We start from the raw sequence: 14,134 nt of genomic DNA on the forward strand, positions 1-14,134 counted from the left end.
CAAGTAAATACCGCTACTCCGCATATTCTCTCCCTATATTGTTTACCATGCAACTCTAAATATTCGCACTGAAATCGCATGTCAGTTTGGCTTGCTATTTAAGGAGGGGTGGCTGTAGACGGCAGGGGAGGGACTGTGATTCAGAGATTTATGCGAAGCTGTTAGCATTGTGTAAGATCACCTACTGCACCTTTAAAATGCAGACACAAAACATTTTATTATGCCATTAGTAATAAAACATTATAAAAATTCACATAAACAAACCTCTCCATAAAGACATTCAGAATATCGATAGAAACATAACGATGAAGTTTAGTGTATATTTAAGAGCAGCTGAAGTCATTAAAAAAATTGTTTTGTGAAAAGGACCTCAGTTTGACTGAAATTTATTAACACAAAAAGCACAGTAAAATGTACACTAAATGTGTTTTCATTCAAAAAATTCCACTAGTTTAAAACAATTTTTAAAAGACTGCAAGATTTGCAATAAAAGTAGAAAATCGTAACTATTTATGAGTTATCTTTATATTATAAATATTTTTTCACGTGCAGCATGGTGGCTCAGTGGTTAGAGTCGTCACCTCACACCTGTTCTCCCCGTGTTGACGTGGGTTCCCTGCTCTGGTTTCCCCCACAATCTAAACGCTGAAGGTGAATTGACTAAACTAAATTGGCCGTAGTGTATGTGTGTGAATGAGTGTGTATGGGTGTTTCCCAGTACTTGGTTGCAGCTGGAAGGGCATCCGCTGTGTAAAACATTTGCTTGAAAAGTTGGTTGTTCATTCTACTGTTGCAACCCTTAATGCATAAAGGGACTAAACGAAGGAAAATGAAGAAAATTTAAAATAATGCCAATTGGTCCCACTTTATTTTAAGTGTCCTTAACCACTATGTACTTACATCAAAAAATAAATACAATGTACTTACTGTGTTCCTAATGTATTTGAGAACACTTGTGGTGCTCTTGAGATGGGATAGGGGTTGGGTTATGGACAGGTTTGGTGGTATGGGTAGGTTTAAGGGTGGGTAAAGGTGTAAGGGATGGTCAACAGTATATTTACATATGTAATTACAGAAGTTAAGTACAGATGTAATTACATACAGGTATTTAATCAAGCATAAGTACACAGTAAATACATGTATTTACACAATAAGTACATTGTAACAAACTATAAGTACATATTAGTTAAGGCCACTTAATATAAAGTGGGACCTCACAATTTTCTACTTTTATTTAAGCAAGATTTAAAGATTTGAAGCTGATTTAAGCAAGTGGAAAAGAAATCTGCCAGAAAGCACCTCATGTCAAATTTATAGTGCTTTGTCTACAGTTAAAGTCAGAATTATTACCCCCCTGTTTATTTTCCCCAATTTCTGTTTAACAGAGGGAAGATTTTTTTAAACACATTTCTAATCATAATAGCTAATAACTGATTTCTTTTCTAATAACTGATTTATTTTATCTTTGCCATGATGACGGTAAATAATATTAGACTAGATATTCTTCAAGACACTTCTATACAGCTTAAAGTGACATTTAAAGGCTTAACTAGGTTAGTCAGGTTAACTAGGCAGGTTAGGGTAATTAGGCAAGTTATTGTATAATTATGGTTTGTTCTGTAGATGATTGAAAATATAGCTTAAAGGGGTTTATAATTTTGACCTTAAAATGTTTATTTATTTTTTTTTTATTAAAAACTGCTTTTATTCTAGCCAAAATAAAACAAATAAGATTTTCTCTAGAAGAAATATTATATATATAATATTATCAGACATACTGTGAAAATTTGCTTTCTCGGTCAAACATCATTTGGTAAAATATTTAAAAAATAAATAATGATTCAAAGGCGGTTTAATAATTCGGACTTTAACTGTATTTGTGCCTATAGATTTCAATGTACTGAGGTCTCATTCACAACATTAGTTTAGACTTCAGCTGCATTTTATACATACACTAAACTTAATAGTTTTGTTCCTATTAAAATTCTGAATGTATTCATGGATTGGTTTATGTGTTGATACATTTTGTATAACATTTTATTCCTTCTTTTTACTGTGAAAGTATTTTAAATCTGACTGGTGCATGACATTTAATTAGCACTGAATTCAAGTTTGGTCCTGCAAAATTCTCTGTGACAGAAACGCTGCAACGTATTTTCCATAAAAAGCTAACGCTGTGTGTCAATGGATTTATTCTTGTCCTTTCGAGGTCAGAACAGAGAACAGATGTAAGCCTGGGTCAAAGTGAGCGGTTCATACTGGCCTCCGCGAAACACTCAATGTCTCTTATAGCAGTAAAAAGCTCCACATTCAGAGCAGTAATTGGGGCTGACGCTTGGCTGTCCTACCCAACAACATGAAGCCTGGACCCAGCCGAGCGCTGAAGCCTGACACCCCTCACAGACTAATGTTTTTGTTCAAGAAAAGGGGGGCTGGGAGCTTTTACTGGGGACGCTGGGGGGAAACTTGGCCACCAGTTCAATTCTAATGAGCAGGACCGTGTCCATCAAAGCCCAGTGTAATCCTGTGTGGACCAGTATGCTTTCCCAACAGACAGAAAAAACACACTAAACTGTGGAAGCTTCACTGAAAAAAGAAGTTTCTAGTCTAGATACCTACAAATCCTTCAACCAAGAAGCATTTTCTAGACAAGTAAAACAAGCATTGTTTAATTTTCAGAAATAATAAGTCAAAGTTAAACGTGAGTTTTCCTTATAAGCATATCTGCCAGAGGCTTAATAAAATAATCTGGTTCTCAATCTGAAATTTATTCATTCATTCATTTTTCTTCAGCTTCTCCTCTTTATTCATCAGGGGTCGCCACAGTGGAATGAACCGCCAACTTATCCAGCATATGTTTTACACAGCGGATGCCCTTTTGATTGCAACACAATATTGGGAAACACCCATACACACTCATACAGTAATATGGGGGAATCCAGAACACCCGGAAGAAACCCACGCCAACACAGGGAGAGCATGCAAACTCACAAGAAACACCAACCCAGCCTAAACTCGAACTAGCGACCTTCTTGCTGTAAGGCCAAAGTGCTAACCACTGATCCCCTGTGTCGCCCTCAGTCTGTACTAAAACTTTAAAGTAAGGTTGTATTAATTAATGTTAGTTAATGCATCGGGATGTTAATAATAAATGTTGAACTATGATTAATAAATGCAAGTATATTTCATAATTACACAACAGTGCTGTAAAAATACTGATTGACTTAAACTTTTAAGCTTAATCAAATTATTTGAACTTACGTTATGTTAAACTGACTTAAAACAGCTTGTGTAACTCATAAAAATAAGTTGGAACATGATTAACTTAATAAGTTACAATTAACTAAAAACATATGTTGTCATGACCTATTGATCAGATATTTTTTTTGTTAACTAACATTACTAATGAAACCTTATTGTAATTTAAAGTGTGAACATTTTATTTACCTCACTGACAGATTATTGTGCATATTTTTAGGAAAAACTCCCTTCATTTTTATTTATTATTTATTTATTTTTTATTTATTTTTATTTTATTTATTTTTATTTAGAAAATTAAATATTTTTTACTAGTCTATAGAAAATGCTTTTCGGTTTGAGAATTTGTAGATATTTGGATTAGATATGAGGCAAAAGGTTAGACAATCATTTTTTACAGTGCTGTTTCTGCTGTGACAAAACATATTTATAAATATATTTAGTTTAATATTTAATTAAATATATTTAATTTATGCACTGCAAAAAATGTGTTTCTTGCTTAGATTTATTTCTTGTTTCTAGTCTAAATATTTAAAAATTTCTTATATCAAGAAGCATTTTCAAGACAAGCAAAACATACCGTCTCGTTTTGAGAAATAATATGCCAATAATAATTGAGTTTTTCCTTAAAACAAGCAAAATAATCTGCCAATGGGGTAAGCAATATAATCTTGATTTTTTCTTTTGATGTAATATTATTTTGCTTATAGATATATGCAAATTTGTGTATTTCTCTGGCTCTGGATGGCCACAGTCCTCCACTGCACATTGGTCTGGCATTCATTTCAATGGAGTGCTACCCTGTACTAACATGGCGGCTCTATTGACACATTCCTTCCAATAGACAACAACAGGGCAGGCAACATCTAATGTAAATATCTATGTGTAACTCTAAGCGAGGGCGAGGCAGTGACGCAGTAGGTAGGTCGCTGGTTCCAACCTCGGCTCAGTTGGCGTTTCTGTGTGGAGTTTGAACGTTCTCCCTGCCTTCGCGTGGGTTTCCTCCGGGTGCTCCGGTTTCCCCCACAGTCCAAAGACATGCGGTACAGGTGAATTGGGTAGGCTAAATTGTCCGTAGTGTATGAGTGTGTGTGTGTGTGAATGTGTGTGTTGTTTCCCAGAGATGGGTTGCGGCTGGAAGGGCATCCGCTGCGTAAAAACTAGCTGGATAAGTTGGCGGTTCACTCCGCTGTGGCGACCCCGGATTAATAAATGGACTAAGCCGACAAGAAAATGAATGAATGAATGAACTCTAAGTGGTACTTCCAGGTTTCTTCCCACCGCAGCCTCGTTTTCGCTCTTAATAATGGCAGCTGCATGAAATCAGTCTATTGCAATGTAAAGCCTTAACCAGGTTAAATAGGGTAATTAGGCAAGTCATTGCATAACAGATGTTTGTTATGTAAACAATAAAAATAAAAATAAGGGGGCTAATATTATTGACCATAAAATGGTTAAAAAAAACAGCTTTTATTCTTGCCGAAGTAAAATTAATAAGACTTTCTCCTGCAGAAAAAAATACTATAGGAAATACTGTGAAAAACGTCTTGCTCTGTTAAACATCACTTGGGAAATATTTGAAAAAGAAAACAAACCACAAATGGGTGAATAATTTCTGAATGACTTTACTGTATATATTTTTTTATAAATTGCATGACTAGAACAAACGCATGTTACCTGCCTCAATAATCCGTCAACATGCAAGAAACACCCATCACTTATTCAATTTGTCCGAAGCGCTGTACTGAAAACCAGGGTGACCTTAGGATTATCTCAAATAAGCGGAAGGCTGGAGTGCAAACACTTGCTTCAACATGTCTGTATTACATTGTCCACGACAGGGACACCTTAATGTTCCGACAGTGAGGCTACGGGAAACGTTTGACCTCTATTTTCTACATTCAGGATGCAGCAATTTATCACAAGCCAAAAAAACACGGCACCCTAATTAATTACAACTAAGCAAAGGATGTTTGGAGAGCCAAATTGCCCTAATTCCCTGGATGCACGGTGAAAGTCGTTTGTTATCAAATGTGTGCTCAAAGGTTAGTTCGCTTTTTTTTTGTGTGTGTGAAGATGGAATAAGCATTAATTTGTGTGACTAGAAGCGTGGTGCCCTCAGATGCAGACATGGAGAGAGAAACTATTGCTTACTTTAAGGTTACAAATTATTGCATGTTCCATCACACTCCAAAAAGTTCAGCAGAGCTTTTTCATAAGTAGTGCTGGATCAGTATATTCTACGTATACATGTGTGTGTGTGTGTGTGTATGTATATATATATATATATATATATATATATATATATATATATATATATATATATATATATATATATATATATATATATATATATCACAGCCATGTCACCCTGCAGCCCATGACCGGTTACTCACTGAAGCTAAGGCGGGCCGAGCCTGGTCAGTACCTGGATGGGAGACCACTAGGGAACACTAGGTTGCTGTTGGAAGTGGTGTTAGTGAGGCCAGCAGGGGGCGCTCAACCTGTGGTCTGTGTGTGTCCTAATGCCCCAGTAAAAGTGAAGGGGACACTACACTGTCAGTGAGCGCCGTCTTTCGGATGAGACGTTAAACCGAGGTCCTGACTCTCTGTGGTCATTAAAAAAAATTCCATGGCACTTCTTGTGAAAGAGAAGAGGTGTAACCCCGGTGTCCTGGCCAAAGTCCCTCTATCGGCCCTTACGATCATGGCCTCCCAATCATCCCCTTCCACCGAATTGGCTCTATCCCTGTCTCTCCACTCCACCAATAGCTGGTGTGTGGTGAGTGCACTGGCGCCGTTATCCTGTGGCAGCCATCGCATCATCCAAGTGGATGCTGCACACTGGTGGTGGTGTGGAGAGACCCCCCTCATGATTGTAAAGCGCTTTGGGTGTATGGCCATACACAATAAATGCACTATATGAATACATATTACATTACAACTCAGGTGGCATGGTGGCTCAGTGGTTAGCACTGTCACCTCACAGCAAGAAGGTCGCTGGGTCGAGTCCCAGCTGGGTCAGGTGGCATTTCTGTGTGGAGTTTGCATGTTCTGGTGTGGGTTTCCTCCGGGTGCTCTGGTTTCTCCCCCAGTCCAAACACCTGCGCTAAAGGGGCATTGAAGAAACTAAATTGGTTGTAGTGTATACTGTGTGTGAATGAGAGTGTATGGGTGTTTCCCAGTACTGGGTTGTGGCTGGAAGGGCATTCACTGTCTAAAACATATGCTGGAACAGTTGGCAGTTCATTCCGCTGTGGCGACCCCTGAAATAGAGACTAAGCTGAAAGAAAATGATGCATAGACTCAAATATTTTTGCTACTTGTTTAAACTACTTATTTAAAACTTGCGGAATCAACTCAAGTTCTGAGTTTTTAGAGGAAAACTTAATTGTTTTATGTTCAATACACTTAAATTTGGAAAAACTATTAAGGTAATTTAATTTAATCAGTTGTGTGGATACAGTGTTACAGTGTATATTTTAGAAAATGTTTATTTATATTTATCAATTCAATATTTATATCTAATATGAATTATGGAAATATTTAAGTTTTTTAATTTTTGTGTTTTTATTTATTTATATGCACAATATTTACACATTTTGTAGATGCAAACATCTGGATCATGATTTAATTATTTTACAGCACTTGTTATTATAATAATTATATTATATATATATATATATATATATATATATATATATATATATATATATATATATATATATATATATATATATATATATATATAATAACATAAATGTAATCTATTAACTTTAACTTTTGTTATTTACAATAATTTGTATTTATTACTATATATATATATATATATATATATATATATATATATATATTACTATATATATATGTCAGTTGGCTTTTCTGTGTGGAGTTTGCATGTTCTTGATGCATTGGCATGGGTTTCCTCTAGGTCCTTTTTTTTACCGTGTATGATGGCTGGGTTTAGGTTTTTTTTTTTTTTTAATAAGTATGTATATTGAAAATATACATAATATTATGTAGAATGCAAGAATACAAAGAGTATCAGTATATTTTAAACAATTATCAAAAAAAAAAAAAACAATAAATAAATTCATTAAATTAATAATAAAAAAATAAATAAATAAAAACTAATAAACGAATAAATGAATGAATGAATGAATAAATTAATAAATAATTAAAATAAATAAATAAATAAATAAATAAATAAATGCAAAAATACATCCCACCCCCAACACCCCCACCCATCCATCTAGTATATAATTGACCCAAATTTTGTCAAAACATTTCTCATTTTGATGTTACATAAAGATAGTTGCAGTGGTTAATAGTAATAATAAATAAAAACAATAATGTCCAGAAATGATGCATAAATATTTACATTTAAAAATGTGATAAAACATTAAATTAAAACAACGACAAAAACAGCAACAACAACAGCAAAAAAAAAAAAAAAAAAAAAACTAGCAAAAAGTTGTTTATATTTGACTTAAATTAAAGTGTAAATAAAGAATGCTAAAGTTATTAAAGTGTAAAATGTATACTCTAGTTTTGGTTTGAGCAGTAAATGTTAATCTATTCCTGACTGATTATATTTTGTGTTAAAAGAAAAAAACATGCTATCTTCCGGCTGAGATCCAGTGTGCAGATGAATAGTTTCCTTAACGGAAAAGAAACACAGATTACACTCATCCTTAAAATGTTTTCCAAGCCCAATTAAAATGCCCACAGTTATTGATCTTGTTGATTCTATGCACGAGAATTTGCATAATCTATTAAAAATGAATGATTCATGAAGCAGCCGGTGCCAGAGGAGATGAGGGTTCCTGCTGAACTGTGAATACCACACAGATACTTATCTCTTATGCTCTCTGCTTTAAAAATACTTGAATGTTTTAAATATTTAAATGTCTAAAATATATTAAATCAATTAAATATCGAAATATATTAAGTGTGCAAATTTAAATTGATGATGGAAAATTGTAATTTTTTTTCTCATTTTTTTAGACATATTTCTATTTATTTTTAGACAACGCAATAGCAATGTTTAATCGTCAGGAATAACCTTGATTGTTAAATGACTACATTTTTATTTTCTATAAAGTATTTACAGAAGAAATGTTATCAGACCTTTTTAGATAACATTAACATTAACATCATTAAATAAAATAAAATAATTGTAAATAATTATAAATAATAAAAATAAATAAATCCAGAAATCAAAAGAAACTTAGTTATTTTCTAATTATTTTAGAAATTAAAAAGTAATATTTTTTTCTAATAGCTATGATTTTATATATATATATATATATATATATATATATATATATATATATATATTCATTCATCCATTCATTTTATTGCTTGCTTAGTCCCTTTATTAATCAAGGGTCACCACAGCGGAATGAACCGCGGAATGAGAAACACACTGGGAAACACTCATTCACACACATACACTACGGACAATTGAGCCTTCCCAATTCACCTGTACCGCATGTGTTTGGACTTGTGGGGGAAACCGGAGCACCCAGAGGAAACCCATGCCTACACGGGCAGAACATGCAAACTCCACACAAAAACAACAACTGACCCAGCCGAGGCTTGAACCAGCGACCTTCTTGCTGTGAGGCAATCGTGCTACCCACTGCGCCACCGTGCAGCCTGAAATGTTGTTTTGGATGTGGAAAATCGCGATTAATTGTGTGATGGCACTAATAAACTAGTGAGTAAATGATGAGAGATTAACTGATGATCACGTTCATACCTGATTAATATAAACAACACAGAAACGGTGATGTAAAACTAGCTGGAAACACATAATCAGCCAACAAACCAACATTCTCTCTCTCTCTCTATGGCTTTCGGTATCCAGCCACACACACACACACACACACACACACACACACACACACACACACACACACACACACACACACACACACACACACACACACACACACACACACACACACACACACACACACACACACACACACTCACACACTCACACACAGAGTAATGGGCGTAATGTCTTCAGCATAATTATGTGAATTTTAATAAAAGCGCTGTGTATTTATCTTTGACCTGAAGACGATCGTAAAACTGTCAGTAAACTTCACACATTTCACATTAACAACTGGCACAACAAGCACACTACGTTTTAATTAACTGTCCCATCATTTATTATTAACAAGAGCGAGACAGCGAGAGAGAGAGAGAAACAAATGCTCCACGTTCCCTGTCTGCCGTGAGCAAATGATGAATTTGTTTATGTAAATGTTCATATTTGACATCATTTTGAAGCTCAGCTCTGCAGTTAAACAACAAACGTCCTCCGTCCAACAGCTCGTTAGCCTGAACTTCGTTTCATTAGGTTATAAGACCCCTGCATTAAAAGAAAATACTAATATTATAAATAACAAAGGGTTTTTAACCATTTTATAATGTAGTGTATTAGATGGAATACAGTTTTAATCAGAATTACTAGTCCTGATGAATTATTAGCCCCCCTCTTTATTTTTGCTCTAATTTGTGTTTATTGGAAATGGCAAACTTATTTGTAAACATAATAGTTTTAATAACTCATCTCTAATAACTGATTTATTTTATCTTTGCCATGATGACAGTAAATAATATTTGACTAGATATTTTTCAAGACACTTCTATACAGCTTAAAGTGACATTTAAAGGCTTAACTAGGTTAATTAGGGTAAAGTTAGGGTAATTAGGCAAGTCATTGTATAAGATTGGTTTGTTCTGTAGACTATCCAAAACTAACATAGCTCAAAGGGGCTACTATTATTAACCTTAAAATGTAAAAAAAATCAGTAAATAAAAACAGCTTTTATTGTAGCTGAAATAAAACAAATGAAACTTTCTCCAGAAGAAAAAATATTATAGAAAATTCTGTGAAAAAATGCTGAATCTGTAAAACATAATTTGGGAAATATTTGAAGAAGAAATCAAAATTGACAGGAGGGCGAATAATCTTGATCTAAGCTTTATATTGTAATATTTACACCTCCTTGTTAATGCTCTAGCATACTAAAGTATTAGCTAGTGTACTGAAAACCATATAGTATACTTTAGTTTTACTACAGCAAACTGTGGTTTATTGTAGTATAATAATAATAATAATAATAATAATAATAATAATAATAATAATAATAATAATAATAATAATGATAACAATAATAATAATAATAATAGTAATAATAATAATAATAATAATGATAACAACAACAACAATAATAATAATAATAATAATAATAATATTAATAATAATAATAATAACAAAAATAATAATACTGATAATAATAACAATAACTACAACAACAACAACATTAATAATAATAATAATAATAATAATAACAATAATTCCTCACATTTATAAAGCACTTTTCTAGACACTCAAAGCGCTTTATGAATCTCTTCCACCACAAGTGTGCAGTATCCACCTATATGACACAACAGCAGCCATATTGCACCAGACCGCACACCACACACCAGCTCATTGGTGGAAAGAAGACGTGATGAAGCCAATTATCATAAAGGGATGGTTAGGAGGTCATGATGGACAAAGGCCAGTGGTCAAATTTGGCCAGGATGCAGGGGTTAAACCCCTACTATTATTAAAATGACATCCTGGGATTTTTTACGACCGCAGAGAGTCAAAATATACCCTATAATTGAAGAAAACCACAGTATTAGGTTATTTGTTTGTATTGCTATAGTTATTGTGTTACCGTAGCAACTGTAGAATCACCCCAACAGATTAATTCAAGTATAGTATGGTTCAAAAACCCTTTCACACATACAGACCTTTCCGGAAAATTGCCGATAATGTGTATGTGTGAACAGGCCCTTTTTGAAAATACCGGTAAATTTGTTCTGGCTATTTTACGGGAAGAGAAGTTGTAACATTACTGGTAATTTGCTGGAATGCTGCGCTGTGTGAATGCAGAAGGAAGATTGCCGGAAAGAGCTCGTGCACGTCTAGAACGTGCTGACGTAAGACGTTTACTCTAGCCAATCAGAACAGTCAGACGCATTTACGTCTGCGCGGTTTATGAGAATAAAAGCTTTTGAATATTTTTCCAGACACCTTTTAGCTGCTAGATGTTAGTCAGATAACATTTATATGTTCCTTCTTAATGCCAACTGTGTAAATAATTATCGATAAGATGCTCATGATAAGCCGTTGTTGGTTTACCTTCAAGCTCTGTTTTCTTCAGTTGCTTGACGTGTCGCGTGTGCCCGTGAAGCAGTCAGTGAGCGCCAGCACACACACATCATTTACATCTCGACATGCGAAAGTGTTTCTCTATATGTTTCATCGAAGTTGTTCACAATACTGATCCATCCACACAGTCTGTAATGTCGTCAAATGTTTACAAACACGAGCTCAGCTGTTTAGAGCTCATTTCTGGTTAATTATGTTAGAATATACCGGTATTTTGGAATGGATGTGTGAACGGTCTTTTCCGGAAAAATTCCATAACGTCCTCGCCTGTGTGAACAGCGCTTTTTTGAATTTACTGGCAAAGTTGTTCCAGAAATTTTCCTGACATTTACCAGTATCACTGTGTGAAAGGGGCTAATGTCTGCGTCCGAAACCACGTACTCGTCAGGTACTGCATCCACCATTTTGTCATTGTCATGGTCTATCTGCATAAATTGCGTCACTTCTATCCCATTCATGAATTCTCTCGCGGGGCATCATAGGATAGCGCAGCGTGCATGGTATGCACACTTCAGAATCTCGCCGGAAGTTATAAGTCATCCGGGTATTTCTCGCATACTGATTTTAAAATTCTGTGAATTCAGACACTACTCGGCTTGCATACTGATTTTAGTGTACAACATAGTATGCGGTTTCAGTTGCAAGTAATATTTACTGTAGGTTACTGTAGTATTTTTTAATGTGGGACCACAATATCAATGCACAGGAGAGTTTGAACACTGCAGATCCTTTAATTAATGCAGAACACAAAGCACTTTCTGAATCCACTTAAACAAAGCATTTTCAGTGCGGTATTATAATTGAATATAATAAGATTTGAGCAAACTTAATTAGGCTGAGAAAAGCTTAACATATGACAGTAGCCTAAATTAATTACTGAAACTATTTTCAAACACAAGCACAAGTCACTATTATAAAACATAGCAAGTAACATATCTAAAAAAAAAACATGATTTATTTTTACGATTGATATTGTCCATGCAAAAAAAAATTAAAAATTAAAAAAAAAAAAACTATGTAAAGTTCCTGTTTATGGTGCACTTTCCATTTATTTTATTATTTTATTATTTATTATTTTATTTATTTCATTAAAATGTTACCTTATGCTTTTTGCAACTGTTTATCAATATGCTGGCAAAACTTTGAGTTTCAAACTAAAATCTTTTTTACTTCTCAAAGAAAATAAAAAATAAAAATAAAGGGAACACTTGGAGTTACATTGTGTTTTTTAAGTGTTCCCTTATATATTTATTTATTTATTTAGATTTATTTGTAATTTTTAAATGTATTTTTATTTTTAATTCATTTTTTGTTTATTTATTTATTATTTCATTTATTTATTTATTTATTAATTCATTTATTTTTATTCTTTTTTTTATTTTTTATTATTCTATTTATTTACCCATTATGGAAGGTTTTAGTTCAAAACTCAAAGTATTGCCAGCATATTCATAAACATTTACAAGAAGCATAAGGTAACATTTTAATGATAATTAAAATATTTTTATTATTTTGATAATTTAAAATAATATTTTCATGTGAAATGCAGCAGTATATGCAATAATCTTATTTACTAGTATTACTTGTGTATACATTCTTAGACCATGTATACACAAACATGGCTGAAGCTTCTTTTTTTTTTTACTGCATTTCGTTGCATTGTACTTGTACATCTGTAATGACAATAAAACTAAGTCTAATCTAATCTACTATTTAAAAAAATAATGGTTTGTAAAAAATAATGCTTTGCAGTGTAGGCAGGAAGTCATTTAAAAGGTTGAGGATTACATTACATTACAACATATAATCCTCACACTATTTAGCATTTGATCTCAGTTTTACGTATATGTCTACTTTTAATGCATTTAGTTATGGGTGAGCTGGAGGTTTCTTTTCTTCATAACTAGTTATCCCTGATTGTGAAGGGTTAAAGGGTTCAGGTGGTCTTACCTACAGGGTAGCTCTGTGACACGCTGGCGCCGAGGTCAGAGGCCGCGCTGGACGATAAACTGGGTTTGACTTCATCCAGGCCTGTGTTTAATGCAGGGAGGCTGTATTCACTCGCCTGAAGACCAACAAGAGCAACATCACCTCAGAATACATCATTACAGTAGGCACAGTCTTTAGCATGCATCTTTCCAACACTTTCCTCTGGGATTTGATGTCTTTTTTTTTCTTTCAATTCAAAGTAAAAAACTCACACTTCAGCTATGCTTTTTGCTTTTTTCCTCTCTAAGTTTTTCTGCATTTTTCTTAGTTTTTTTATTATTATTTATATTTCTGCCATTACATTTCTCAAATTTGGAGATAAGAATTTGTTTACTAAGCATTAAATATCTCACAGGATTTCAATCATGTCTTCATCAGTTTAAAATTGGTAATTTTTCACTCTGGCCAGTAATTATTAACATGGCAACCATAAAATGACATTTTTATTTCATTCATTAATTTTCTTTTCGGCTTAGTCTCTTTATTAATCCAAGGTCGCCACTGCGGAATGAACCGCCAACTTATCCAGCAAGTTTTTACGCAGCGGATGCCCTTCCAGCTGCAACCCATCACTGAGAAACATCCATACACACTCATTCATTCACAAACATTACGGACAATTTAGCTTACCCGATTCCCCTATAA

General features: G+C 33.8%; 1 protein-coding gene and 1 long non-coding RNA gene across 2 annotated transcripts in view; one reads left to right on the forward strand and one right to left on the reverse strand.

Moving 5' to 3' along the window:
* Positions 1-14,134, forward strand: part of LOC137496855 (uncharacterized) — a 167,440-nt gene that overhangs the window by 138,130 nt on the left and 15,176 nt on the right. The window lies entirely within an intron of this gene.
* Positions 1-14,134, reverse strand: part of pax2b (paired box 2b) — a gene marked incomplete at its 3' end in the record, with an annotated part of 73,047 nt that overhangs the window by 8,469 nt on the left and 50,444 nt on the right. Inside the window, 1 exon segment of the mRNA NM_131640.1 lies at positions 13,451-13,565. Within this exon segment, the coding sequence (NP_571715.1) occupies positions 13,451-13,565 (115 nt within the window).

Source organism: Danio rerio, chromosome 12, assembly GCF_052040795.2.
Source record: "Danio rerio strain M-AB ecotype USA chromosome 12, GRCz13ab, whole genome shotgun sequence".
In the NCBI taxonomy this organism is placed as follows: domain Eukaryota; kingdom Metazoa; phylum Chordata; class Actinopteri; order Cypriniformes; family Danionidae; genus Danio; species Danio rerio.